The sequence below is a fragment of the Mya arenaria genome, chromosome 11 (assembly GCF_026914265.1).
Source record: "Mya arenaria isolate MELC-2E11 chromosome 11, ASM2691426v1".
Lineage (NCBI taxonomy): Eukaryota > Metazoa > Mollusca > Bivalvia > Myida > Myidae > Mya > Mya arenaria.
In genome coordinates, this window is record NC_069132.1 from 17,634,009 (window position 1) to 17,660,984 (window position 26,976).

Here is a 26,976-nt window from a genome sequence, read left to right on the forward strand (position 1 = left end):
TTGACATGGTTGTATGAGGTGTACACATACCATTGACATGGTTGTATGAGGTGTACACATACCCTGGGCATGGTTGTATGAGGTGTACACATACCATTGACATAGCTGTATGAGGTGTACACATACCATTGACATAGTTGTATGAGTTGTACACATACCATTGACATGGTTGTATGAGGTGTACACATACCCTGGGCATGGTTGTATGAGGTGTACACATACCCTGGGCATGGTTGTATGAGGTGTACACATACCTTTGACATGGTTTTATGAGGTGTACACATACCCTGGGCATGGTTGTTTGAGGTGTACACATACCATTGACATGGTTGTATGAGGTGTACACATACCATTGACATGGTTGTATGAGGTGTACACATACCCTGGGCATGGTTGTATGAGGTGTACACATACCATTGACATGGTTGTATGAGTTGTACACATACCATTGACATGGTTGTATGAGGTGTACACATACCCTGGGCATGGTTGTATGAGGTGTACACATACCTTTGACATGGTTTTATGAGGTGTACACATACCCTGGGCATGGTTGTTTGAGGTGTACACATACCATTGACATGGTTGTATGAGGTGTACACATACCCTGGGCATGATTGTATGAGGTGTACACATACCCTCAGCATGGTTGTATGAGGTGTACACATACCCTGTGTATGGTTGTATGAGGTGTACACATACCATTGACATGGTTGTATGAGGTGTACACATACCATTGACATGGTTGTATGAGGTGTACACATACCTTTGGCATGGTTGTATGAGCTGTACACATACCCTGGGCATGGTAGAATGATGATTACACATACCATTGGCACGATTGTATTTGTCCTTGAGGAGTTTGTTCTCTGTCCGCAGAGTGGACACCTCTCCCTCCAGCTTCCTGTTTTGGCTCTCCGTCATCTCCTGGTAAAATGAAAACAATATGCATGAACATTCTTATGAACAGTGATAAATGAAAACTGGCAATGACACATATTCATCACTAAGTCTACTGTAAGGTTGTAAATGTTGGTTAAATGGCATTCTGTTAGATGCCAAGTTAAATCTGTGTTTCATTTAAAAAAATTGCCTCAGAATTTTGCCAAGAAAATTTGCAGTGAGTGGGCAAAAGAAAATATTTTTTTTTACATGAAGCATGTACAGGAGAAACCATACTCCAACTGAAAATCCTGACAGTAAAGATATTTAATCTCCTTTTAAATTAAAGTTGAAGGGAATGTGAGTTAACACCAATGCTTTTCTGTTCAAGTCTTTTGTCGAAAAGGGCGTAACAGTGAGTTATAGGCCTTACTATCCAATTGTATTTTTTTCTGGCAACACATGTACAAAGTTTATTTTAATACCTTTTTTCTTTGAGTGTAGGCAAGGATTAAGTTTTTGCAAATAGACATTGTAAAGCTGATGACAATGACACAGAAAACCTCAACCTTTTAATTAGAAGAACAGACAGGCTAATAATATGTTTTTCCTTGTTTGATAAAACATGGTTGGACAAGATTATTTTTGTTTTGGTATTTTAGAGATTTTTTGCTAAAAATTAGTATGAGCGGCCCACTCAAGAATAAAAATACATGTAATGGCAATTTATTAAAAATAGGTGTAGTTTATCTGACAACTGTAGCTTCAGTTAGGAGTGGCCTAATGTTAAACAGAAAAAAACAGGTGTTTATGTTGAAATGACTTACAGGATGTGAATACCAGGTGATAAATTACGTCATAAATTATATGCTACATCAGAAGGCAACATTTCGCATAAAATAAAGACTTAAAACAAAGATAACTTATCATTTTCAACACCATTTTAAATGAAACAACGGGCAGTCTATACCGATTAAAGAGCCCCACCTTCCTTTTATTACCAGAGATTGATTAGGTAATTAGTTTCTTCAGACACTTTGACAAACTTGTTTCCAAAATAATGTTTTAACAGTGCTCCATCAGGAAGCGGTTTTGCGAAAAGGTTTGTCAAAGTGTTTTTAAGAAACAGAACTCTCAATACAACTCAAGTAAATGACCGAAGGCGGGGTTCTGTAAGTGGCATAGACTGTGCTATGTTTCATTTAAAATGGTGAAGAAATAGTTAAATTATCTTTGTTTAAAGTCTTCATTCTAAGCAAAATATTGCATTCCAACGTAGCATTTATGACCTATTTTATATATCACGTGGTATACACACACTGTTAAACATATTTGTGCTTTTTACTATTATGGCATCTGTTAGGGTTAAATATCAATTTATTTGTGACTGTTGATTAAAGCCAAATCTTTCTAAAATGACTGTTTTCTTGATTGAATTACGTCTATAACAATCTGATTGTAGATCACAAGTCTCCTTGTAATCAATGAAGAAATGTGGACAATCATGCCCAAGCATGTTGAAGTTTGCAGTGGTAATGAATATGTAATCACTACAACAGATGGAACTATTAGCTGAGCAAACATTGACAGAAGGAATATTGAGGTTTTCTCAGCACTGACAACCACTATATTTGTCCATAAGTGCTTTTGTGTGCCAGATTTATGTTTCCCCTTTTGGTAACAGAACATTGAATGCATTCAATTAAGAAGTGCACTGTTGACTTGTGTCAGTTACAGCTAAGTAATGTTGTCCACAGGCATTCTTTCAGCTGATTCATTGTAAAATCTGTTGATGAAGCAAATTGTCTATGGGGTAAATAGAGTGTACGGCAGAGAGGGGAGGTTGGTTGACAGGGCGGTTAAACTGACCTTGTCCAGCATGTATCTGGAGTCTGGAGTGAGGCTGCGACCAGCCTGCTTCCTCTTCCCGGCCCCATCACGCTGTAATAAACCACAGACATATCACATGTATGACCTCACATTGCCTCATTCTAATATGGGGCTGTCTAATGACATTTACCAATTTATATCATCATTGTCTTCTCTTTATGTACCTTTTATTAGGTTATGTCATCCAAATATCTGGTTCTTCTTGATGGATTTTATACTAAGTTAATTATATTGGAAAATCTGATTTTTCTTTCAAAATAATACAAAATAAATGAACTAATAGAACACACATTCTTATTTTTCACCAATGTTACCGTTATTTGAAATTCAGATCTTTCAAGCAATTGTAACTTACAATTATTAAAAAATAATTATGTATAAGATAAATATGCCAAGACTTTGTGTCATTAGCATCACAGGGGCAGTGTGCATGGTTGTGTCAACCCCCCCCCCCATGGCCACACCCTCCCCCTATGAATTACCAAAACAGCAAAACTATCCCCCAGGCTTATAAACAATGATAGGGGAATTGTAACTAGTACTAAATCACAAGAGTTATAGGTTTCAATACTATTGTTATGTTATACTATAAAAACTTAAGCACAAGCTAAACTTCCCCAAATCATTATTAATAAGTCTGGGGAATATTTTTACCTGCTTGGTCATTGATAGGTGGGAGGGAGCAGCACCCTGCCACTGCGATTAGCATTAGCAGAAGAAAAGTTTTAATCATGTTACAGAGTACAGAGAAATATACAAACATATAGAAGGTTGGTGAGATTGTGAGATGAAAGCTTACCGTGTCCCCAGTCTGTGGTGACCCTGACAACTGGTGACCCTGGGCAGGGGAACCCTCCTACAAGTGCAAGGTCAAGGACACAAGGTGGTTACAAGATTCACAACATACACCCAGCTTAGGCATCTCAGCTTAGACAATATATGGAAATAAAGAAAACAAAACCCATAGTGTACTTGTAAAATTACTGATCTCCGCACCAGAGAAGAAACAAGAGAGAGCTTACAAGTGAATAGATACAAAAGTAAAGTAAAAAATGCTGTGCAAATATGAGCAAAATTATCGCCACATTAATGAGCGCAATGCTATTATGAGTACAGTCGAAACTCGTTGGCTCGTTATCTCATGGCTCGATATCCTCGTTGGCTCGAACCAAATTAAAAGGACCGATTTTTATTTACTCTTTGTTCATATAAATTTCGATCGGATGGCTCGATATCTTGAGGGTCGATATTTCTCCTCGCTCGAAGTTGTTTTTGCGGTCCCAAACAAGAATTTCACACTTCGATTTGGTTGCTTGGGTCGATGTCATTTTCACGGGTTCAGTTAAGAATCTCACACCTTGATTTGTTTGATTGGCTTCATTAAGCACAAGGCGCTAATCGATTAAAATTGCTTGACTGATACTATAATTATTATCGAATTTAAATGGTATAACAGTTTGAATAAACATGCCATCACTTTAAGTTCTGTCTCTAATTGTTATCCATCCCTAAATTACTATGCATTTTGATATATCTTTTAAGCTATGTTTGTGTTACCCACTGTTTACAATTGCTTGTTTTCGCATAAATGTATTTTTATTATAAAATAAAAATAAAATGATATTTTCTAATAATCGAATAAGTCATATTACGAAATTTAGGGTGCGTAACTATGCCCAATAAATACTCTTCCTTCTCTTGTGGAGATAGTGTAGCCAATAACAAACGAGGTAAATAAGACTTTATGTAACAAATGAAAAAATAACATTCTGTAAGCAATCCCGCTTTGCTCAATATTCTCGAGGCTCGAAGTACTTTGGCCGGGCCCAAGAATATCGAGCCATCGAGTTTCGACTGTATTAGCAAAACACATAAAATCAAATAAAAGCTCATTAAAAAAATGAGTATCTTTATGGTTGACTAAGTATTTGTTAAAATAAATATTTTTCTTCAAACAAAGAGCATGTTCTGGCCAGTGGGCCCATTAGTAATGATTAATGAAAATTGTAAAACAAGCCCTGCCGGAAAAGTGAGAGTGCATCAGGTAAAAAATGCCAAGTTTAAAAAAGACAAAAGAACGAAGTTTTTTCACATGTACTAACAATCTGTTTGGTCTGGAATTCAAACTAACAATTACTCAACCCGTCACAACCTGGAATGGTACTTCACTGATTTGTTTCCTTTGACACTAACAATGGTGTTAAATACATTATCCATCCATTGCCCAGTCTGCCAGTATGCAATGGACATCTGCACACAAACCCTAACATACTTGATTTATACAAGCACTTCAAAATGCAATCAGTAAGGCTTAAACCCAAATGAAATAATTTAATTATAAGAACAAAACAAATAATTACAGAAAAATGAAATTCAACCACATTTTTTTTTAATCAGCGCACAAGAAACCAGTAAAAATCTTATTCAACAAATTGAACTTTAAGTACCAACATTAAATCATATTATTACATTAAATTAACCAACAAAGCCAAAGGTATTAACAAATGTTCAGATTTAGAACGTACAGAGTACTGGTTTTTTAATTGTGTGCAGGCAATATCCAGGAGAAGCTATTACACCAAGCACAAGACTGGGAACACTCCCACAAGATGAAGTGATCAGCACAATTGCATTACCCGTATAATAATTGTTCCCCGTCGGAGCTTACATTGCCTTTAGAGGAAATTCAACAGCTTTGATCAAATTAAACGATCATAATGACACTTCAAATAAATAAAAAGCTTCATTTTAAAAAAAAAATCCTTTTTTTATTTCATGGTACTCACAATAATCTAGTTTTTCATGATAATTTGCTAACATTTATTGAAATATGTAATGATAAAGCACTGAAATAAAACAAATTTTGTTCTATAAAGTAATTAAGATAATATGACATAAATGTAACTAAACATCAACAAACATCAACAAAGACATTGAACAGCTGAGCACAAACAATTATGAAGGAAACATTAACATCATTGAACTGGAAACATGGGAACATGAGCGTGCTTGTCACCTCTGGTGAAGAGTCCTTCCCATAGCTGTGCCAAATGTCTCTGGCCAGCTGACCTGCTTCAGTCCCCACCTGGCAGCCCACCCCTTCCCAGGGGATCTGTGTAGGCTGGGGTGCAGTCAGTTCCACATCCTCCCGTCCCATCCCCTCCGGAAGCTCCACAGATGTTCCTAACCACAGTGTTCTGGGAGACATCACAGAGCACATATCACTCACACCGGATGGAGGAGAAACATCCTTCGAGCCAACCTCATACACTCTGTCTTGCAATACTTCTGTCTTCTTTTGACATTCTTTATCAAGTTGCTCTTTTGCATATTTTTCAGCACTTGAAGCTGCTTGAAATGTCAAATTAGGAAGTAAAGTGACAGACTTTTTGGAAGATGTGTTAGCAGCTTGGTACACCGCTTGTTGTCCACTTTCAATATCTTTTCCAGTCTGTAGTTTATTTTCATTAACATTATGATCAGGGTGATACTCTGAATGTGTATACAAATACTGTGACATTTTAGGAATATCTGCTTCACTGATTCCTTCATCATTCTTACAACTAGCTGGGTCCATTCCCCTGACCTGCATCCATTCTTGCATTTTTTTATTCAACACCACAATCCTTTTATCTGATGAGCTGATATCTCCAAGGTGTCTGGTGCCTTCTCCTCTGAACCCGTTTGGTTGATAAAAGTAATCTTTTGATCCAGTCTGTAATAGCTCTGCGTCTTCATCACTTTCACCAAGATAGCCACTGCCAATGGAATCTCTAGATAGCACAGTGGGACAAGCTTTTGGTCTGGTGGTGTCACATGAATTAAAGGTTTTAGAGTCAAACTCTTGACCTAAACCCCCACAGATATCACTAAGGCTACGAGCAGCATCTTCAAGACTCTCTCTTAGCTTTATTACAACAGCACATTCCTTCTGCTGGACATCCTCACTGATACTTTCTGCAGATTTGATCTTCACTTCTGAATCTGTAAGCTGTTGTATAAACACAACCAAAATGTCTTGTATGACAGCAAGCTCTTGAAGGTCATCATTATTAACATTAATGCCCTTTTCTCTTTTTGATTTAATTGATGAGAGAAATTCTTTCAAAATGATGTTGACATATCTGACCGGATTTAAAAAAGCTTCATCGCCGCAGAGCAATCTTTCACTTGTGTTACTGGCAGCAGCAGTTTCCCAGGATACCTCAGCACCAACAATTTTCGTATTTGGTGGATCCACTTGTTCAACTGCTAGTTCCTCTCTTCTTACAATTTCCTCACCATTTCCACTAATATCATTATTCAGTTTATTGTTTTCAGCTGTAATAAATGCTTCCTGAATTTTATCACTGTTCTGTTGTGTCAGCAGAGCCTTACATACTCGCTCAGTTGAGGGGCAGTTTTCCTGTGACCACTGGGCAATATTATCAAACCTTTTCTTTTTTTTACAGCTTTGTGCAAATTGTCTGGTCTGGTCAGTTTCGCTAGTACCATTGCTATGATCAGAACTTTCTTGATCCATACCACTTTTATTAACTTTTCTTTTAGATGTAGATATTTCATCTTGTTGTCTTATTTGTAAAAGTCCTGATGGAGAAATAAAACTGAAAGCGCCGAGCCCAGGGCTTGTAGCCTGTGTAAGGGTCACTTCTCTGTCCTCTACCTTCTTTAGTAATCTTGATGGGCTGAACGGCATATTTAAATCACCCACATTCTTGTCAATAGGCTCTTGTTCACTCCTCTTTATGAACAGCTCTGATGGCGTTGTGAAGCTAAACGCTCCCAGACCTGGTCTGAAATTCCCATTTTTTTCCCTATCTTCTCTTCTTTGAAGTAATTTGGAGGGTGTTGTAAATCTTGACCAATCTGACATTTGATGTTCTGTTTGGTTTATTTCATTCTTTGAATGAGAGCTACATTCATCATCATAGGTTTCACTTTTAGGCATTGTTATATCTGGTTCAAAAGGCATGGGGAACTCATCATCACTTGAGGAACTGTACTCATCATAGTCAATATATCTTTTGTGCTCTTTGTATTTCTTAACATTTTTGCTGCCATGTCCTACTTCTTTTACTGGGTTGGATACTTCACTCTTCAAGATCTTACCAGCTATTATTTTTTGTTTATGGTGCAGGTAATCTGTGGGTGAGAGATCCTTTGATGCACTGTCTTTGCATTTTACTAATATTTCGTCTGATTTTTGCACTTGTTTGTGCTTCATGTTCTTTGCAGGCAAACTGAGTGGTTCAGACTGTGAAAATGTTTCTATAGACACATGATCTGAAAACTGGACACTTGAAGATTTTCGGTTCACTTTTTGAAAAGATTTTTGAGAATCTTCTATACTCTGAATTCTATCAGAAACAGAGGGGCAAACATGAGCTTTAACCATGATGTTAGTTTCAATAGATTTAATTTTCTTTTCACTTTCACTTTTTATGTTTTGCTTATCTTCCGAATCCAAAACTGATGATGTTCCAACTTCTTTAACATCTGTAAATAAGTCACTGTTTTTGACTGCATTATGTTGTTGAGGGTCATTTGTACTTTTAGGAATTTCTTTTAAATATCCGCTATCAGAGCTAACATTTACATAATCAGCTTGAGACTGGAGACTGGCAGACTGGTCTGTGTGTGTGTGCATAATGTGGTCGGACTTGCTGACCTCAGGCTCTGTACCATGCTCCAGCCTGGCCACCTCTAGGTCATGTTCCCTCCATGCTTCCAAGTCATTAGGATCCACAGGACATCTCGTGCAGATATGCGAATGTGTGGTGGATACATTTATACCTAACGTGTCACTATTACTTGCCTTAGGAACTCCTTGACGTGAATCGGACACTTTAGTCAGATCATTAGCATATATTTTTTCATTGCTTGTTACTTGTTTTTCATTATTCTCTTGATATTTTTCTGTACCATTTTTAATGTTCACAGTAGTAATACCGTCGTCATCGATGTAGGGAATATCTGCATACTCAATGTCAATATATTTGTCACTTGATGAGACAGTCCTTGCTTGAGTGTCATTGTCCTGCTCTTGTGTGGGAGAATGGAAAGACCCGATCATACCAATCGCAGGATGGCTGCATGTGGGGGGAGGGGGAGGGTTTACACTAGATGAGATTGAGCCACCAGGTGTGGAACTGCTGGTATCCACTAGGTCCAAAGGCGAACTAGATACCTCATCAGACTAGACACCACAATACCCGAAAATCACACATGTTTCTTAATGAGTTATTAAAAAAATCATTTGAAACCTAGCATAAGATTTTAACACTAAAAAACTTCCATTCTTAAGAAGACTTGGAATTACAAAAAAAGTCAATGAAGGTAATGTTAAACTATAATCACCAGTGAAACAATGGCATTGATTTAAACAATAAGACAATACACCACTATGACAATACCATACAACATTGAGGACAAGATTTACACTATGATTGGCTCATGCTGATGAGTGATGTACTTACCCGGGAGAGACTGGAGATCTCCCTGGCAGGTCCCTGTCCCTCTCCATGACTTCCATGTCTCGTAGGTGAGGTGGTGGAATATCTTACATCTGCCATACCAAAAAAAAACATCCGTCAGCCTTTACTTGTAACATACATTATTTTTTTATTATTATTTTCAACTATTATTTTATTTTTTTCTTGTATGGTTTTCGGGATTAACATGCTCTTTCTAGTTAATTGATTAATTGATTATACCAATTATCTCTACCCAAATAATAATATTATATTTTTCTCTTTTGTACTTAAGGCAATAGCAATAATGATGTTCTGTAAAGTAACAGATAACAGCGTACCAGTTAAGTGTTTCTTGGGAGGAGAGCTCATTATTCCGTCTTCCTGCCCAGCACCATCACCTGAAGGGAGATGTACATTCTTAGAAAATGAGTGTACAAATACACAGAGCTCTAACATGTGAAAGAAATCACTTTCAAGCATATCATAAGGAAAAGATTAGATTCATTTTCAAACAGTTTAAAATCAAATGTTCATCAAAAACTGAATAATATAATATAACAACATTACTAGATATCTTAATGAAGGAGAGACCATATTAGCTGACCTTTTTTCTCAGCTCTAGACTGAGTGTGTAAAGCAGTAATGCAGGTCTGAACTTTTGGAAGTGGTCTGAGGCTGGCAAACGTCTCTTGAAACAGCCTCGCGTAGCTGGCAGGCCGTCTTGGTGCTCGATAACTGATAAACTTTGGTAGTCTGAAATCATTATCTTCACTATACTTTGATATTTGTAGAGGATGTTTATCATGTAGGAAATGTTCAATACAACTGCCTTCTAATCCTAATTTATGGTCATATTATGTTTAAACAAAAATAACAACACACAAACTCACTACAAGGCCTTTCAATAAAATTGGTTCCACATTCTAGTCACAACACAATATAAACAATGTAAATGAATAAGAAAATTTCAATAATTATTTTCTATTATCCCTGCTATTCCTTTTAACTTAATATACACTTATAATAATTCCACAATAGAGATAAAAGGCAACACTGTAAAGTCAACATACTGTACTTCAAGATGCTTTAGATGATATTAAATAAAGATCTGCAACTATGTGCACATTGAGAAGATAACAAAGCAAGGTCAATATGTTTATTACTAACTAGTGTATCCCAATAGAGATGATTGGAGACCAATAACATGAAGGTCACACCTCACTTTCACCACCACAACATGCACAGGTGGTGCTGCTGAATAATTAATGTTGCTGTTGGTAAGCATGATCAGTCTAACAAGAGTATGCTCCTGAACATGGAAGATCTTACATCTTTACTGATTAATTTCCAGCAAGTCCAAACTGTGTGAAACATTAATTTCTTACAGCAGAATAACTAAAAGATGACAATTGGTTTTAGGGAATAAGCTATTGATTTTAATCAGTCACCATTCGATTGAACAGTTATCCCCTGCTGTTGCATTTTATAGACAAGATGCCTTCACCATAAAATATGTTACAAAAATTTAAACAGACACATTTTGTAATTTTGGGAAAACAGACCATCAAAGTTTTAGGAATATTGATATTTACTTAAACATATTGATATCAAAATGAAGCAAGTTCCTGAACACAGGGCTAAAGTTCAGAAACAAAATGTCCCTAGTCCCAGTAGATTGAATTTCTGTATTATCCCTGTAAGTGATACACAATGCATTACACACACATATTTTTTATTAAACACCCACCTTTCATTTTCATCCATCAGGAAAATAATAAACTATGATACTTCAATATACTACATTTAGAATTGTAATGAGTTATTTTATAAATTCTTACTTACTACCCAATATTTAGAATAAACAGTCATTATTACATAAAGCTCAGACATGAGACAATACAGACTTTGCAGACATCTAAGGCCTAACAATAAAATGCAAACTGATGTTTATTTGACTAAACTTATCTCGTTTTATATGAAACTTTATGGATCCCTGATATGGTCTCATGGTACTTATTTAAACATAAAATAAATGATCAATGGGCTATAGCATATATGTATCATGTGTGATATTTAAATTTCTTGAAAAAGGGTTTATACACAAACGGCACTAAATATAAACCAAACATTAGCAAAACATGTGGCCTCAATTTGTTTGTATACAGATGAAATGTTATCAAGATTATCAAAATCGGTGCTAATCTGTCATAATCTCCAATATCTCCACAATACCTCAAATAAAAGAATGAACTGGCATGGCATAGTCAGAATGTTGACAAACCTGTATTGTGCACTCTTATTGTACAAAATACAAATGGGAAATACTAGTTGACGAAAAAGGATAAAAAAGTTGATTATATTTAACATATTAAAAAAATCACATTAATGTAAATGTACCTTCAAATAAAATTTGATTTTAACTTGTATTCATTCACTGCAATTTCATTTCAATATTTTTCAACGATGAACTTGCTTTTGATACAATAAATATAATTTTAATTGATAATTTATAATATTTAAATTCCTTCATATCTCATATAAAATAAGATTTCATTTTCCACATCATCAATGCATAATATTTTGTCATTGGCTCTGTTTTGATACTTACAATGATAAATTGTTAGTTGTATCTTTGTGGGTTCAGAGTTCAAGAAAAAAACACTGTGAATTAAACCATTTGAAAATAAACACATACATGTAACTGTTGAAATTATCAAGTTACCATTCTCATGAAGGTTCTGACTGGGATCCAGCTTCATATATATATATATATACTACTGCTGTAGTTTATTTTTGGATTTCTAAACGATAAGGGTGGCAGGCCGGGAGCACTCTGCTTCTAAATAACTCACTTAAAAAAACGATTAATGACTAAATGGAAATTTTGCAGTTATTTTTGTTACTAAATGGAAATTTGGTGGTTGTAATCTGCTTTATGGGTTTTTGGTTGTCAGAGCTGTTCTAAATGATTAAATGTGAATTTGTTTGGCGATCCCATTGCCAGAGGCATGTGACCGAGTACTGAATAATTGAATTTAATAGAGTCTGTTCAATAACCCCATTGATGGCATGTGCCTTAATACTAAACGATCGAAGGGCATGTCAGGCTGAACACTAAATGATTGGATGTGAATCTGTTTGTCAATCCCATTGGCCAAGGCATGAGACTGTTCACTAATTAGAGTTAAAAAACAAGGCAAGCATTAACAGTTTTTTAAGCCCAGTGACAACTTCATAGACAGACATGACCAATAATTAAAAGTGATGTAGATTTATAAAAACACATACTTTCACTTAATTTCATAAAGACTTGGTAGAAAATGTGGCAGGAAAAGTGTAAATTAGGCAAATTCTCCATCCTCTTAATACATCAGAAGCTGTTCAAATTGATTTGCATTGAACATTAATCATCACATGCTGCATATTTGGCCAGTAGCTCGGACTTTGTAAGCTGTTTTTAGAAAAATAAGCAGAACAGTTTTTTCCCCATACTTGTTGTGATCTACATTTTGTATAATAAAATTATAACTCACATATTAGCCTGAATATATAAATATAATACAAAGCACAGATATTTTAGAAGCCCAGAGTTGATACGGGCTTGCAAGAATTGCTAATTTTGATCACTTCTCTTTGTGTTTTTTAATTGCTTTAATTGTTTTTCTTAAAATGAAGCTCTGCTACTCAATAGTGTTATTGCTGTTCAGATATTTAAATGTAGGGAGATTTTGTTTTAAAACAATGTTTGTTTGTTTTGTTATTTAGAAGCAAAAAACAGGCATGATGGTAAAAGATTGAATGGTTATTAAAAAAAAAGGACTATTTGATCTGTAGTATGCAGGCTAGTGATGAATGATTATCGAGTACAATCGATAAATCATCACTGACAATGCTATGTCGGCAACAATCGATAGTGGTTGTCTTAAATCGATGTCGCTAGTGTTACTTCTGGTAACTACATATTTTTTGTTATGCAGGAAACGTAGAGTACATATCAATTTTTCTTTCCAGTAAATTCTTGTTAAGTTAATTTTAACATAGGAGGTCACTCTCTTACACAAATGCGGTAAATATAAACACTTTTGCTTAAAAACTTACAAACTCTCCAAAAATTACAATTTGTTTTTAATTCTTTATATATTTCATAAAATCTCAATTATCTGTCTCTATGATGTCGTGGGTCAGGTCTTACATGCAAATATAGAGGATCCCGGCTCAATGCTTTCTGTTTTAGAAACCTTTTTTGGTATCGTTTGTTATTAACCGATATACTTTTTGTGAGTTTTATGAATGTTAAGCTAGTTACAAATATTTAATATGCTTTTACATGGATAAAATGATAAGATAACTTACCTGATGTGGTGTGCATCATTTTTGCAATTGATGTGCAATTATTAAGTATGTGTTTTTTTGTTATGTATTTTTGAAGACAAGAAAAGGTTGTGGATATTTACTTACTGTTGCAAAAAGCATGACTATATCAATACACGTACAGATTCCAGGGTTAAACCATTTAAATGATCATGATTATACTATGTATAAAGAATGTATTCCTTAATGATATTATGAACTTATGATTATTGTCCGATAGTAAATCGAAATACTTAGTCCGATTCGATTCGATTATTGATTGCAAATGGAGTCCTATTTTCATACACTAATGAAGGCCATAACAGTTTATTAATTTTTTCTGGTCTTCAGAAGTGATGAATAGTCAATACATTAAAATCAAAATGGCAATACTTCAGATGTACTGTGAATAACATTCATGAATTTTTACAGTTCCTATTACATGCCACTATATCTATTAGGCTGCACATCGATGAATTGAGATGCCCCATATAAAAAACAAGACATTTTATTTTGTGAAATTTTCTCAGGAGCCCATTTGTTATCGAAAAATCAATTTACTGGAAGATGATATAAGTGAGATACCTCTTTATTAAATCAGAATCCCATTGGCTGAGGCACGCAGTTACACATTAAGTTAGGTTCAAGTGATATTTAAAAACCGAAGCATAAACACACATACTGGTACCAGTAATTATATATATGTATACATACAGTATGTCTTTGATTTGATGCAGACTGGTATTAAACCTAAGAACCTTGCTTTATATGCTACAACTTTAAGCTTTCAGGGCAGTAAATCTGTCCTGGTTACTTAGTATTGACACCAAGTATACATAAAAAAAATATCATAGTTGGAAATCTACGTTATGTGCTTGGTAAGGAGCCTGCAATCTTTTTTACATGTTGCTCAGTCAGTTGAAATATGTTAATTAATTATTAAGGTAGTGTTCCAGCAGATGTGCATGGTTTAAAAGGGGTTTGAGACCTTTGCAGGCTCTATCGTTCTTCTGCCAGGAACCACCAAAAAGTTAATAAATTCAGACATGTGAACCCAACTGGCGGTAGGTAAAATCTACTGCTTTTGAGACACCCCTACCACTCGCCCGATGAAAACTACAGCTCTTGTAAAAAATAATCTAAACAATTTTTGGCCTTAAAGGCCTAGTTTAACCCTTCTATAAGTGACACCCCATCAAATCTGTTTATTTTACACAATATTCCTTCTGTTTCACAATCAAAAACACCGACATTTGACAAGACCCTGAACCATGACGTATTTTAAGCATTTTTTCCAAAAATCTAAAAATATTAACAACTATCAAGTTTTTGTTTACATTGTATCCATCATTGTTCTGACTGAAAATGAAAGGGATTTAGAAATTCTACCGCTTTTAAAACCAATCTACAGACTTGGAGACCGTTCTGACATTGTCAGAGGTTCACATGTCTGATAAAGTGTTGAGTCTACACTGCATACATGTATGTGCGTTCCAACTTCCACAGTCAGGTTTTACAAATGCCTTACACCGGGCAAACTGTTTTGGGGTATATACCAGGACCAGACTATTCTATGGTAAAACATGATTCCATTGCAAAGGAAGCATGCAGTAATGTAAATTCTACCTGTACTTGGCAGTATAGACATGTCCAATCAAGGCTGTTTAACATCAGCAACAACATTATTTTTTCATCGTATTTAGTCCTAATGACTTACAGAAAGGTGAAACAACATGCGGTATATGTTTTGCAGTAACGTTCTTACCTATTTTTGCAGAAATGTTCGAGGTATTGGTCTAAAAGCTGCCACCAAATAATAACTGGAATGAGAAGGAGACGAGAGATCTGAAGTCGGCCATTTGTAAACAAACGCCGCAAAACGTTATTCGAATTTTACGACAAACAAGGAACTCTCTTTGAAAACTTACAAATAATTTTGCTGCGATTTGCATAAAACAACGAAATAAAAAATGAAATTGTTTGTGTTATATTGAAGTAAAATAAATATTTCTGTTTCGAAAAAAATAATAAGTTGGTGAATTATTTTACGACAAATAAAATATATAAACTTTTCGCGCGGGAAAATTTAAAATCATGGCGAGCATTCGATAAAAATATCCTCTTTTATTGACTAAAATCAGGGAGCTGGATTATTGTTATATGGTCCCAGCCAAAATGCGCATTTAAGAACAACAACTGTAGGAATTGAGTTAAAACTCTACTGGGATTTAAAACGTTTAACCTTAAAATTGAACAATCCACGGCTATCCGATTCATATAACCATCGCGTCATCATGTAGATTCCACGCGATGAATTTCGTTCCGGCCAAAGTTCAATCTAGATCTACACGAACATAAATTAAAATCAGGGACGAACGCGAAATCGAAATAAGAGGGGGCGTAACTTAGGGGCGCCCCTTCCTCAGAACATTTTTTTTTTGGTTAACAGTTTAAAAATTTAGCAATTTCTAGTCCGAAAAGGTGCATTCTGGGTTTTTTCTCTTTCTCTAGATATATTGGAATAAAAAGTAAACTTGGGCAATTTTAGGGGTTTCTTTTTATCTTGGGGGGGGGGGGGTGCATGACCCGCTAGTGAAAATAACCAAATTATGACACTAAGACCGTTACGAAGTACGACCATATATATATACATTATTTTTTTAAGTATAAATGGGAATACCAACAGTAGGTCTATTTAATTAACATCATAATATTCTACAGGAGCGTATCCAGAAATTGAGGTAAGAGGAGGTGTATCTAAGGGCTGCAACCTTTGATGTGCGCCCTTCCCTCAACCAAAATGTAGACCTAGTTCATATATTTCCATTTGACAATATTGTATATTCATCATATCTCTCTCTCTCTCTCTCTCTCTCTCTCTCTCTCTCTCTCTCTCTCTATTGGAGGCAACAAAATATTGAATTGAATTGAATGTCAAAAATATCTGCATGGGAGTTATTTTGTTTTTTATTTAAACACTTTCTAATACGAAATGATTCATTTTGAGCGTATTTCAATACTTTTTTTAAAATTCATTAATTTATTTATTAGCACCACGGGAATTTACCCGCTCAAAATCACCGGTATTATTAAAACTGAAATCAGTATGATATGATGCTGCGATCGATATATCTGAGCTGATGCATTCGTCTTACAACACTATCATAACTGTACATTAGTTTGCATCACTTACAGATGTGATGCATGATTTGACCTTAGGTCGGGTGCAACTAGGGCAGTAGGGGCGCCATTTATGACTTGTGTCCCTCCCATTGGAACCGAGCTGGATGCGTGTCTTCCATGGATCCATTCGTTAGGGCAAAATTAAACACTTCTTTATGACACTCGATCCGCTAGACTGACTCTATTGTTTTATGGGCATATTGCTATTTACTACTAAGCACATATATCAGATAACCGTAACGAAAATACATGTAATTCAAAACCAAATTCAATTTTTGAAAGTTAATTGGTTTCTTAAAGGAAATTTTGTCAAAAAGAAGATACGTTGAACAGGCTAGGTAACCTTTAATACCGCTGCATCAACCTAACAAATGGATTCTCGTACGTTATAAGTAACTGTTGTCACGTGACCAGGACGCCTGTGTACACCCGTGGCCGTGATATAATGAGTCTTGACGTCAGCTACGAGTTGGAAGAGGACCAGGAAGTTGATGACATCACTAGGAAAGGGCGCCATGTGCGGAGCTTCCAGGTTGAACTAACCAACTGCCACTATGACACGTACCAGCCCGGCCAGCTAGTCGAGGGTCACGTCGTACTAGACATTGATACTCCTCTCTACATCAGGGGTAAGAATAAAGCTGAAAGGCAAAATACATAAAAATGTTTCTGGTTGTTTTTGCCCCCTTGTAATGTCGTGTTTAGTCGGGAGCAACTCCCGGTAAACCACTATCAATCTTTATCGTCGTTGTCATCAATTTTGTCAACTTTTGAATGCTCATCCATGAAACGATTTTGTTCCATCTTCATTTCCATGATCCTGGAATATGTTTGATCAGCAGAACACATTCATGAGTGCTAGTGTTGGTCGTCATGGTTTAAACTACCAGCATATTATGCAAAATTTAATAAAGAATGTCTCCCCTTGTTTCCCAGTTATAGAATATGGATAATTAAAAAATAAATTAACTCGTTTAGTCATTGTTTCATGGAAGACATTGAATCCGTTTAGATGTTCAGGCATTTTGTAAGAATTCAAGGATTATCATGTCGCAGGTGTGGTCTTGCGATACTGCGGCACGACCGATATTTACTGGACGGAGCGGCGGCTCGGAAGCTCCACCAAGTGTGTGGACACTGTGGCCTTCGATGCGCATGAGGAATACTTCCACGTGCGGGAGCCACTCCTCCAACCAGGTAGATAGAACTGAGCACATGTGCTCGTTATAGTTTTATGTATTATATTTCACATGATTTTCCTTAAAGCAGAAAAAAACAATCTTTACAGAAATGCCAATTTATAGCGTAACGAAAAGTGATAAACCTATTTATTACTGACGAACACATTGCACACATGCACGTACAAATACTACGCTATGCGTGCAGGTGACGTGGTGGCGGGGGAGACGCGGCTGCCGTTCCGGTTCCGCCTAGCGCCGCCGTTGCCTGAGAACTTTGAGGACAATCTGTGTCGGATTGAGTACTTTGTGGAGGCGACCCTGAAACTCGACAACAACGCTGTCCATAACCGTAGCGACCGCAAGGCCATTCTTGTTTCTGACCCCACCGACCTCAACAAGATTATTATTCCGGATGTTACGGTGAGTAAATTCATTTTTCTGAAGAAAAACAAACAGATATGTACTTTCTTTCAGATACAGCCATTCCAGGAGTACGAATTTTACAGCGTAATTAAAATCATATCCCCATAAACGCACTATGCTTGCACTTTTACCACATTTCATGCACTTCCAAAATGTCAGCGTTGAGGAAGCTCGTGTACTTTTATCAGATCAAAGATTCGTCGTCTCGTTAGTTTTGAAAATTTAAAACTCCAGGTAAATCATTCTGTAACAGATTGGTCAATTTACAAGGTCTGCTTCAATTAAACACTTGTTACACCGACCATTGCAGTATCCGGTGCGTGCCCAGAAAACATTCCAGCCGCGGCAGTGCTTATGCTGCTGTTGGCGGCATGAGCCCATCGTGGCCTTCCTGCGGCTCGTGCGGGCCGGGTACGCTCCCGGGGAGACAGTGCACGTGCAGGCGGACGTAGAGAACAATTCAACCTTGCATATCAGTGACGTCAAGTTTGTATTGTATGAGGTCAGCTCCTGTGATAGGCTTTTAAAGGGGCTAACACCAGCTGGTTCCAAAATCTACCGAAACATTACTTCCACACAATAAGTCTAGAATTTTCAAAACGAGCTAGTATGAAGCCGACAATACATCATTAATAGTATTTTTGTCGTGGACTTAGCTGAGTTTACCCGTTTACAAATAGCGCATACTTGTTTCCCAGTTTAGCGCTTCCCAGTTTATAGTTTATATTTAAAATGTCAATGCACGTGATTAGAACCGATACATACTGACTCTATTGTAAAACTTGCTGGAATTTACGTGGTAGACAACCCCAGAAAATTTTGATTTGGAAAAATGTATTTATTAAAACTTCAGTGTAATGAGCAGTAGAAACCTCTGTGCAAAAACAAAACAACGTAATGCGTCCAAAAAATCGCACACAACCTACATATTAGTGCATGTATAGAAAATGGATATTGCTTTTTATTTCTGTCACGGGAAATGCATTATTTATTTATGTCTTAAAGCAATTCGCGTTGTTTCCGACCATCAGCAGAAATAGCAGCATATTTGGAGATTGATGGTACGTTTTGCCATACAAATTTCCCCATGAAGTGATTTACTTGTGCAATGCAACAAAGTTGCTGTTTAAATTCTGCCAAAATGATCTAAAAACAAATAGAAAGGCCAGCACAGCTTATTCAAACAAAACCACTATTCATGAATAATCTGAATTTATGTGCACACACAAAATTCTCATGGGGTCTTCAGGAAAGAGTGTACAAAACCAAGTTTAAGACGCATGTACAGCGTGACGACATCACGTGGGTGTCTGGAGGTTCCGTGAAGCCGTGTGCCAGCCGGGAGTGGCCAGACGTTCCCCTCCTCATCCCCAAATACCAGATGTTCAACGTCACTGCCAGCAATATATTCACCATTAGACACAGACTTGAGGTAATATACAATATATTCACCATTAGACACAGACTTGAGGTAATGTACAATATATTCACCATTAGACACAGACTTGAGGTAATGTATTACTACACAAGCTTGAAGTAACACCACCAGACACAGTCTAGCCAAGCGACCTTGAGAAATATGCTTGACGACACAATGTCAGACACATGTTTAAGGTTTAAGACGCATGTACAACATCAGTCACCTGAATAAACAAAGGCTTGAAGTATCGCCTTCAAACGCAATATACATGTAGACGTTACGCCTTCAGACACCGGTTCAGTGAGATTACGCATTTAGACACAATTTTGACGTAACGCAATCAGCCACAGCTCAGCTACGTAACGCCTGCATACACTTTTTGGGGAACGCTTGTGAAAATTTGACTTTCGATGCTCACTCGATGAAATAAATCGTTAGCTAACTAAAACAAACAACTATGTTCTCTGTATATTTTATATATAGTCATGTAGTACTGACATAGTAGATAGATATTTAAGTACAGAAATTATTATCAAAGTGCATGCATCAGTTATCTTTGTCTGTGACAGATGGTGGTGCTGAAAGGTCGGCTTGTAGTGACGGTGGAAGTGGTGCTAGGGGCCGTGCCGCTCTCCAACAGGGACGTCCACGCCCCACCCCTCGCCCGCGTGCGCGCACAGGGGCCACAGGGTCAGGTAGATACGGTGGCGCAGTTTCACAGGCGAACATCCGGGCAAGGTACCCTGGTTTAATTTGCTAAATAAGACCTTATTTTTTGGACTTTTTACAAACAAGTACGAGTCCTCTGATCAAGCTACAGTAAAATTAATTTGACACGTTAACAATCAAAACATGTAAAACGAAATGATATAGATCGTCATTAGCTGATACAATGCTTTTACATGTATGTCATACAAGGCGGATGTTTCAGCTATATATTCTTCTTAATCATGTTTTCAAGAGTCAAGAGGAGTTGGTCGAGCCACGTCCACGAACGACTCCGGCCGACAACGTCGTAAAGACCGTAACAGACGTGTATACCCTGACGACGTCATAGACTCTAAAATGTACACCGAACACATCAAATTGAAACAAAATTCATTGAGGCCGCCGTTTCATGACTTTCAAGGATAAGTGTACTGTCAACACAAAATAGTGTAACGTAATTGAAATTCTAACCCATTACCCTCCTTCCTGGATGTGTCCGTTGCGTTTTTACAAGCACTGATCTTCTTTATTTAATCACGTCTATGTTCATCACTCCGCTTAGCTCCTCTGTTTTGATTTTTAAAGAAAAAGTCGAGATATTGCCATAGTCCTAGTGTCGTCGTCGAAGCTTGAGTTCGATCGCCACCAAGGGTACCAGGGAAACCTTGGGAACCACGGGTAACAGGGAAACCTGGGGCACCAGGGGCCCCAAGGGTACCAGGGAAACATCGGGTACCAGGGGAACCAAGGGTACCAGGGAAACCTGGGGTATCAGGGGAACCAAGGGTACCAGGGAAACCTGGGGTATCAGGGGAACCAAGGGTACCAAGGGATCCAGGGGAACCAAGGCACTTGTTAACCTGGGATTCCAGTGGTTCTAGGGTTACCAAAGGTTCCAGGGGAACCAAGGGTACCAGGGCTACCAGGGTTACCAGTGGAACCAAGGGTACCTGGGCTACCAGGAGAACCAGCGGTACCAGGGATAACAGTGTAACCAGCCCTGATAGGCACGGGGTACCATGGGAACTAACGGAAACAGCGGGAAGTAGCTGTACCAGGGCTACCAGGGAAACCAAGCCAAGGGTATCAGAGAACCAGGGCAAAAGGGGAACAAGGGTTACATTGGGAACCAGCGGTACCAGGGGGACTAGGTAACAAGGTTCATAGGGTACCAAGCGAACCAGAGATACCAGGAGAAGCAAGCAAAGTGTACCAGGGGAACCAGCCGTACCAATGGAACCAAGCCAAGGGTACAAGGGGAACCTAGCATTTACTTACAGATATATCAATACTAGAAATAACTGGAAATGTAAACACCAATGAGAACATGAATTACAACATACCGCTCTTACCTATTTTGTCTAAGAATAACCAAATTCACATGCACCCAAGCCAAAAATCAAACCCGGGTCGCCTTGGTGGGGAGCGAGTGCTCTTAGCACTGCGCAAACAGGACTAAAGTATTGCTTTTGACGTAACGGTTCCAGGAACGAGTATTAATTATCCTGACTTAGAACTGGAAATTAGAAAGTCTATTTCCTGCTATACAGCAATTGCCAAGCCCATAAAAATAATTGTGTGATGCTATTTCTGGACAATAAAATGAAATTGTGCTAAAACTTGAATAATTGTCACTAGAATGAGGTTTAAACTACTTGTTCCGTTGCTGTAATCAAAGCGTGCTTTCGGGGCAGAAATGATATGTTTAGATATATGTGTCAGTGCCATAAATATAATTTAAATATATCAAGGATATATAACTCTGACAGTTTAGGGCAAAAATTAGAATAAATACAGAAAAATGTCTATTTACACAACAAATTGACTTCTGTATCTATTTATTTCGGTGTGCATTATATTTTTCATATCACATAACTTTTTGATGTGCACTTGGGTTTGTTTATTGTGTAAAGTCGATCGACAGCTGTATGTTCTGCACTTGATTTAAAAGGCGCTTCAAAACCTTGGAATGGTAGGTTCATTTACCAACAGTTGAAGTACACACGATAGAAGCAAGGCTCATCGCCCTGCAATTGACTTCAATTATTGTCGAGTTGAATTTAAAATTAAGTTGTAACTTAGATGTTTTGTGTACGTTTTGCCAACGAACAAAATATCAATGCTGCTATGAAACAGTTTTGACAGAAGTTATGAGATATTATTGACGTCGCGTGGAAACACGACGTCATTTTGGAAGAGGTTTTTAATGTTGTACCATGGAGAATTACGTGATCAAATTGGACCAGCCATCATAATTATTGTATATCAAAACTATAAAAAAATATGTTTGATAAAAAACCTTTGGAAACATTTATTATGGGTTTTTAATAACGTGTCCCGAAACTCATAGGTTACGGTTTTTAACTGTGTCAATACTTTATTATCATAAAAAGTATGTAACAGAATTGACCAGCACCCTGATTTGTTGACGTCATATGATTAAAAGTCAAGTTCTTGATGACCTTGGGCTAAATATCTGGTTTCGTTAAATAACTGAAGAATGCTTATATCCAGGTACCTCGAACTTGGTATGCTTTGGGAAATGCATCTCATTTCTTTAGTCAAGATTCAAAAGCATTCGCGGCATCTTTAATGCTTTGAATGAAATAAGTCTTGTTTTCAAATTAAATATTGGCCTGAAACTTCGTCTGGCAAAATGAAAATATCTCTTTACGCATAACCGCTGAAAAGCAATGTAAATTAGATGATCTTGTCTGAGAATAGTTTGATCGATGCAAAAACGCTGACAGGAGAGTCTATTTATGTCGTTAAACGTTCTGTTAAACACATAAGGGACAAAGGGACCAGCTTATCAATGGATGAATCGTTCCATCGCTTTTTCGCATTGATATTTCTGAACAGTTATAATACCATTTTTTAAAATTTATACCCGTTAATATAAGTAAGTTAAGGCAAAGTTCATATTATTTTTCAAGTAATATTTCAATTGCATTTGTGACACTTACTTCGTATTGACAAGAATTCCTGATCGTACGATATTGTGTCGAACGCTCGTTGATCAGATGGTGCAATTACATATCACTGGATAGAACATGGGCACTTTCATATTTTCACTGTATCTTAATGACCTAGAAGAAGAGTTGTTTCTGAATGTAGCCAAATGCATTGATCTTAATACTGCTGAACTCTTTTTTATTGATGTATGCAAATGACATTGTAATTTTTGCAAAGACTAGTGTAGAGATCCAAAGTAATCTAGACATTTTAGAAGCTTAAATAAAGAAAGGACTAAAATTGTTGTTTTCAGAAAAGACGATTGATTAGCGAAAAATATTCATGTTCAATATGGTGATCCAGGAACTGAAATTGTACCAAAATATTGTTATTTGGGAATTGTACTGAATGTTTGAAAATATTGTCAGGACAGGCATATAAGGCAATTTTCAAATGAAGAAATATCTTCAAAGCGTTGTTAACATATCCACTGAACATGTTTTAGATTCATTTGATAAATTAGTTAAGCCTTTTTCATTTTATGGATGTGAAGTTTGGGGTTTTCCCGTACAAACAAAATAGAAAGAATACATACTATGTTTTGTAAGAATTAACTTGGTGTTAAAACTTCTACACAAAATGATTTTATTTATGGAGAGCTAGGCATAATTTATTTTTATTCGATGAGATTAACAGCTGTTTTAAAATATAGCTTTAAGATATTACACTGTAGTGAACGAAAATACATAAGTATTATATATACAACATGTTATTTGAAATTGAAAATAACCCTAAGAAAAACAAACAGGTGGTTATAGGTGAAAAGTATGTTATGCAATTCAGGGTTTCAGGACTTTTGGTTAGCACAAGATGTTTGTAGCAAAAATATATTCCTTAGCATATTTAAGCGTCGAGTGAAGGATACTTTTATTTAAAATTGGTACAGCAGATTAGAAACTCAACTAGAGGAACTTTTAATGAAGTATTTGCAAATTAATAAATGCAATAATATTTTAACCAAGTCAACATTCAGAAATATAGAATATAACTTACAAAGTTACGTTTGTCTTCACACCGGCTCGATATTGTGACTGGTCGATGGAGAAATGTACCAACATAAGAACGGTTATGTACAGCATGGTATAAGTTAGAAGACGAATACCATTTGTTATTTTAATACATATTGTATAATGGTATACGAGGTAATATATCAAGATATACTATAGAGAAAGATGAAGTAAGTTCAAAACTGTTCATTTGTTTAAATTTGATAATGCAACTGTTGTGAAGAAATTTATCTTTAATGATTTTGAAATAAGAAAGACACAAATCCAAATTCAGGCTAATTAAGGGAGACTTAAATTGCTTTCATGCTGGTCAACCAAAATATATAACCAGTTTCATAAACATGTTTATTCACTAATAGGTAATTAAACTGATATCATTATCGTATTGGTACACCGAATTAAGATGAAGTTGTTGTCTTATGATATGTATATTTGTTTACTCATTTATTTGTTCGCCAAAGATTTTACTTACGAGCATATAGTCCATATAACTTTGATCATGGGCCATTTGTTCTTAATCAAATATGTATGTACACGCGTAGGTTATACACATCATAGATATACAGAAGAGAAAGATTTCATAATTTTTATACTTAGAAAATAATATTGAATTACAGAGATACAGTTGTTAACATTGTGATATAAATGAATCTATTTATAAATTAGCTCCACCATACATGTATATATAAGCCATTGTATTATAATAATTTGATCAAGTGTCATATTGGCCTATTTCAAATATGTATTGTGTTGTTTAGTTCTTTTGTATAAACTTTCCTCTGCTTCTTCTTCTTCATGAAGAATATTACATGTTATTCAAACATTGGAAATATATGTTGTTGTTTTGTGAAAACGAATCAATGTGATATGTTGTTATATGAAATAAACATATGGAAAAAATACAGGGATCGATTCTGGGTTCTTTAAACCTTCAGGCGGGGACAATATCCGCTTCGCCACAGTGACATATTATGTACATGTATAAGATTTTATGAAAATAATCAACACAAATTATAATTTTGGGTGAAATTATAAACATCGTAGCAAAAGTTGTTTACTTTCAAATATTTACGTTTATGTTCTGTACGTAACTTGAACATTATTTTGAACGCAGCTTTCCTTTTTGTCAACTTGTTTCACTATATTAAAGCCAGAAGATGCAGCTTTGTTCGATAATACGTATAAACATATACGCAGGTAAAGATAGAGTATGTGCCTTAACGTGACCAAGTGTTTAGGTTGCTGGGTCTATCAGCGAAAACAAATACTTTAAAGCAGTAACTATTTTACCATATCAGGAAACTTGTATTGAGGAGTGAAGTACAAATTAGTTTTGCACGGAATATTGAAAAAAAATCAAGTTTCTCGGTTCTCAAGAGAAATGTTTGGTAGCGAGAACACATTTTCCAATGTCACTGTGGGGAAATATTGCTGTTTTGTTTGTGAAGTGTGTTTCCGTAATTTTGTCAAAGTTTGTTTGCTAGATATATTGTGGTTATAATAATTATGTTGTTGTTTTTCCAGACTGAAAGAACTTACCATGCACTAATCTGAATGTAAACATGTATTAACAACACATTTGGTGCTACATGGCGATGAAATTACTGTGTTTGGTTGTCATTGTTCCAGTCGCTTTCCAGAAAAAATCCTCAAACAAACAATTGCAAGAAAATTGATGCTTAACTGTCAACATTCCAGAAAAATCCATGTTTAATTCAGTCCAGGACACACGTATCACACAATTACAGTTAGTATTTATCCATTTTATTATCTTTCATAATGATAACAGCAACATTCAACACAATGTAATAATCAATGAATTCAACAATATAAACAGACAAAATTACAGTTTATACTAAAATATGTTGTAAATATGCTGTAAACCTGTATATATTTAGGCTATTGTTTATTTTTCACGTAAACAATATGGAATTAAAGAGTAGAATATTTCTAAAAATATTGCCATCACATTGGTTAAAAAAATTCAGCCATTAAGGTAGGTGCTTTTACACTATTATAGGTTTCTTATTTGAACGTTTTTAACCGCCCTACTTTCTAAAGGCTGATACTGACTTTCTAATATTTGGTTAAAAGTCAAGTTCTTGGTGACCTTGGGCTAAATATCTGGTTTCGTTAAATAACTGAAGAATGCTTATATCCAGGTACCTCGAACTTGGTATGCTTTGGGAAATGCATCTCATTTCTTTAGTCAAGATTCAAAAGCATTCGCGGCATCTTTAATGCTTTGAATGAAATAAGTCTTGTTTTCAAATTAAATATTGGCCTGAAACTTCGTCTGGCAAAATGAAAATATCTCTTTACGCATAACCGCTGAAAAGCAATGTAAATTAGATGATCTTGTCTGAGAATAGTTTGATCGATGCAAAAACGCTGACAGGAGAGTCTATTTATGTCGTTAAACGTTTTGTTAAACACATAAGGGA

General features: G+C 36.2%; 2 protein-coding genes across 7 annotated transcripts in view; one reads left to right on the top strand and one right to left on the bottom strand.

Annotated features, from left to right (window-relative positions):
• LOC128209349 (plectin-like) overlaps positions 1–15,452 on the bottom strand; it is a 56,271-nt gene extending 40,819 nt beyond the window's left edge. For 3 of the 5 annotated variants that reach the window (XM_052913357.1, XM_052913356.1, XM_052913355.1), the window contains exons 1-7: positions 10,993–11,070; positions 9,850–9,998; positions 9,584–9,643; positions 9,249–9,337; positions 3,572–3,628; positions 2,752–2,823; positions 831–927 (exon numbers count right to left, since the gene is read on the bottom strand). In XM_052913357.1, the coding sequence (XP_052769317.1) occupies positions 831–927; positions 2,752–2,823; positions 3,572–3,628; positions 9,249–9,337; positions 9,584–9,643; positions 9,850–9,998; positions 10,993–11,009 (541 nt within the window). In that variant the 5' untranslated portion in view covers positions 11,010–11,070. Of the gene's footprint in view, positions 1–830; positions 928–2,751; positions 2,824–3,571; positions 3,629–5,408; positions 5,446–9,248; positions 9,338–9,583; positions 9,644–9,849; positions 9,999–10,992; positions 11,071–15,360 lie in introns of those variants that run through there. The other 2 variants (XM_052913359.1, XM_052913358.1) reach the window with 2 other exon arrangements.
• Positions 15,453–16,212: 760 nt separating this feature from the next.
• On the top strand, positions 16,213–25,303 carry LOC128207740 (arrestin domain-containing protein 3-like). 2 transcript variants are annotated; one of them, XM_052910857.1, is made up of 8 exons: positions 16,213–16,336; positions 17,193–17,407; positions 17,835–17,975; positions 18,165–18,379; positions 18,693–18,884; positions 19,632–19,814; positions 20,372–20,540; positions 20,764–25,303. In XM_052910857.1, the coding sequence occupies exons 2-8, from the start codon at positions 17,224–17,226 to the stop codon at positions 20,934–20,936; spliced, it is 1,257 nt and encodes a 418-aa protein (XP_052766817.1). In that variant the 5' UTR covers positions 16,213–16,336; positions 17,193–17,223; the 3' UTR covers positions 20,937–25,303. The 2 variants fall into 2 exon arrangements, with proteins under 2 accessions (XP_052766817.1, XP_052766816.1); XM_052910856.1 differs by lacking the exon at positions 16,213–16,336 and having other exon boundaries at positions 17,108–17,407.
• The last annotated feature ends 1,673 nt before the right edge of the window (positions 25,304–26,976 follow it).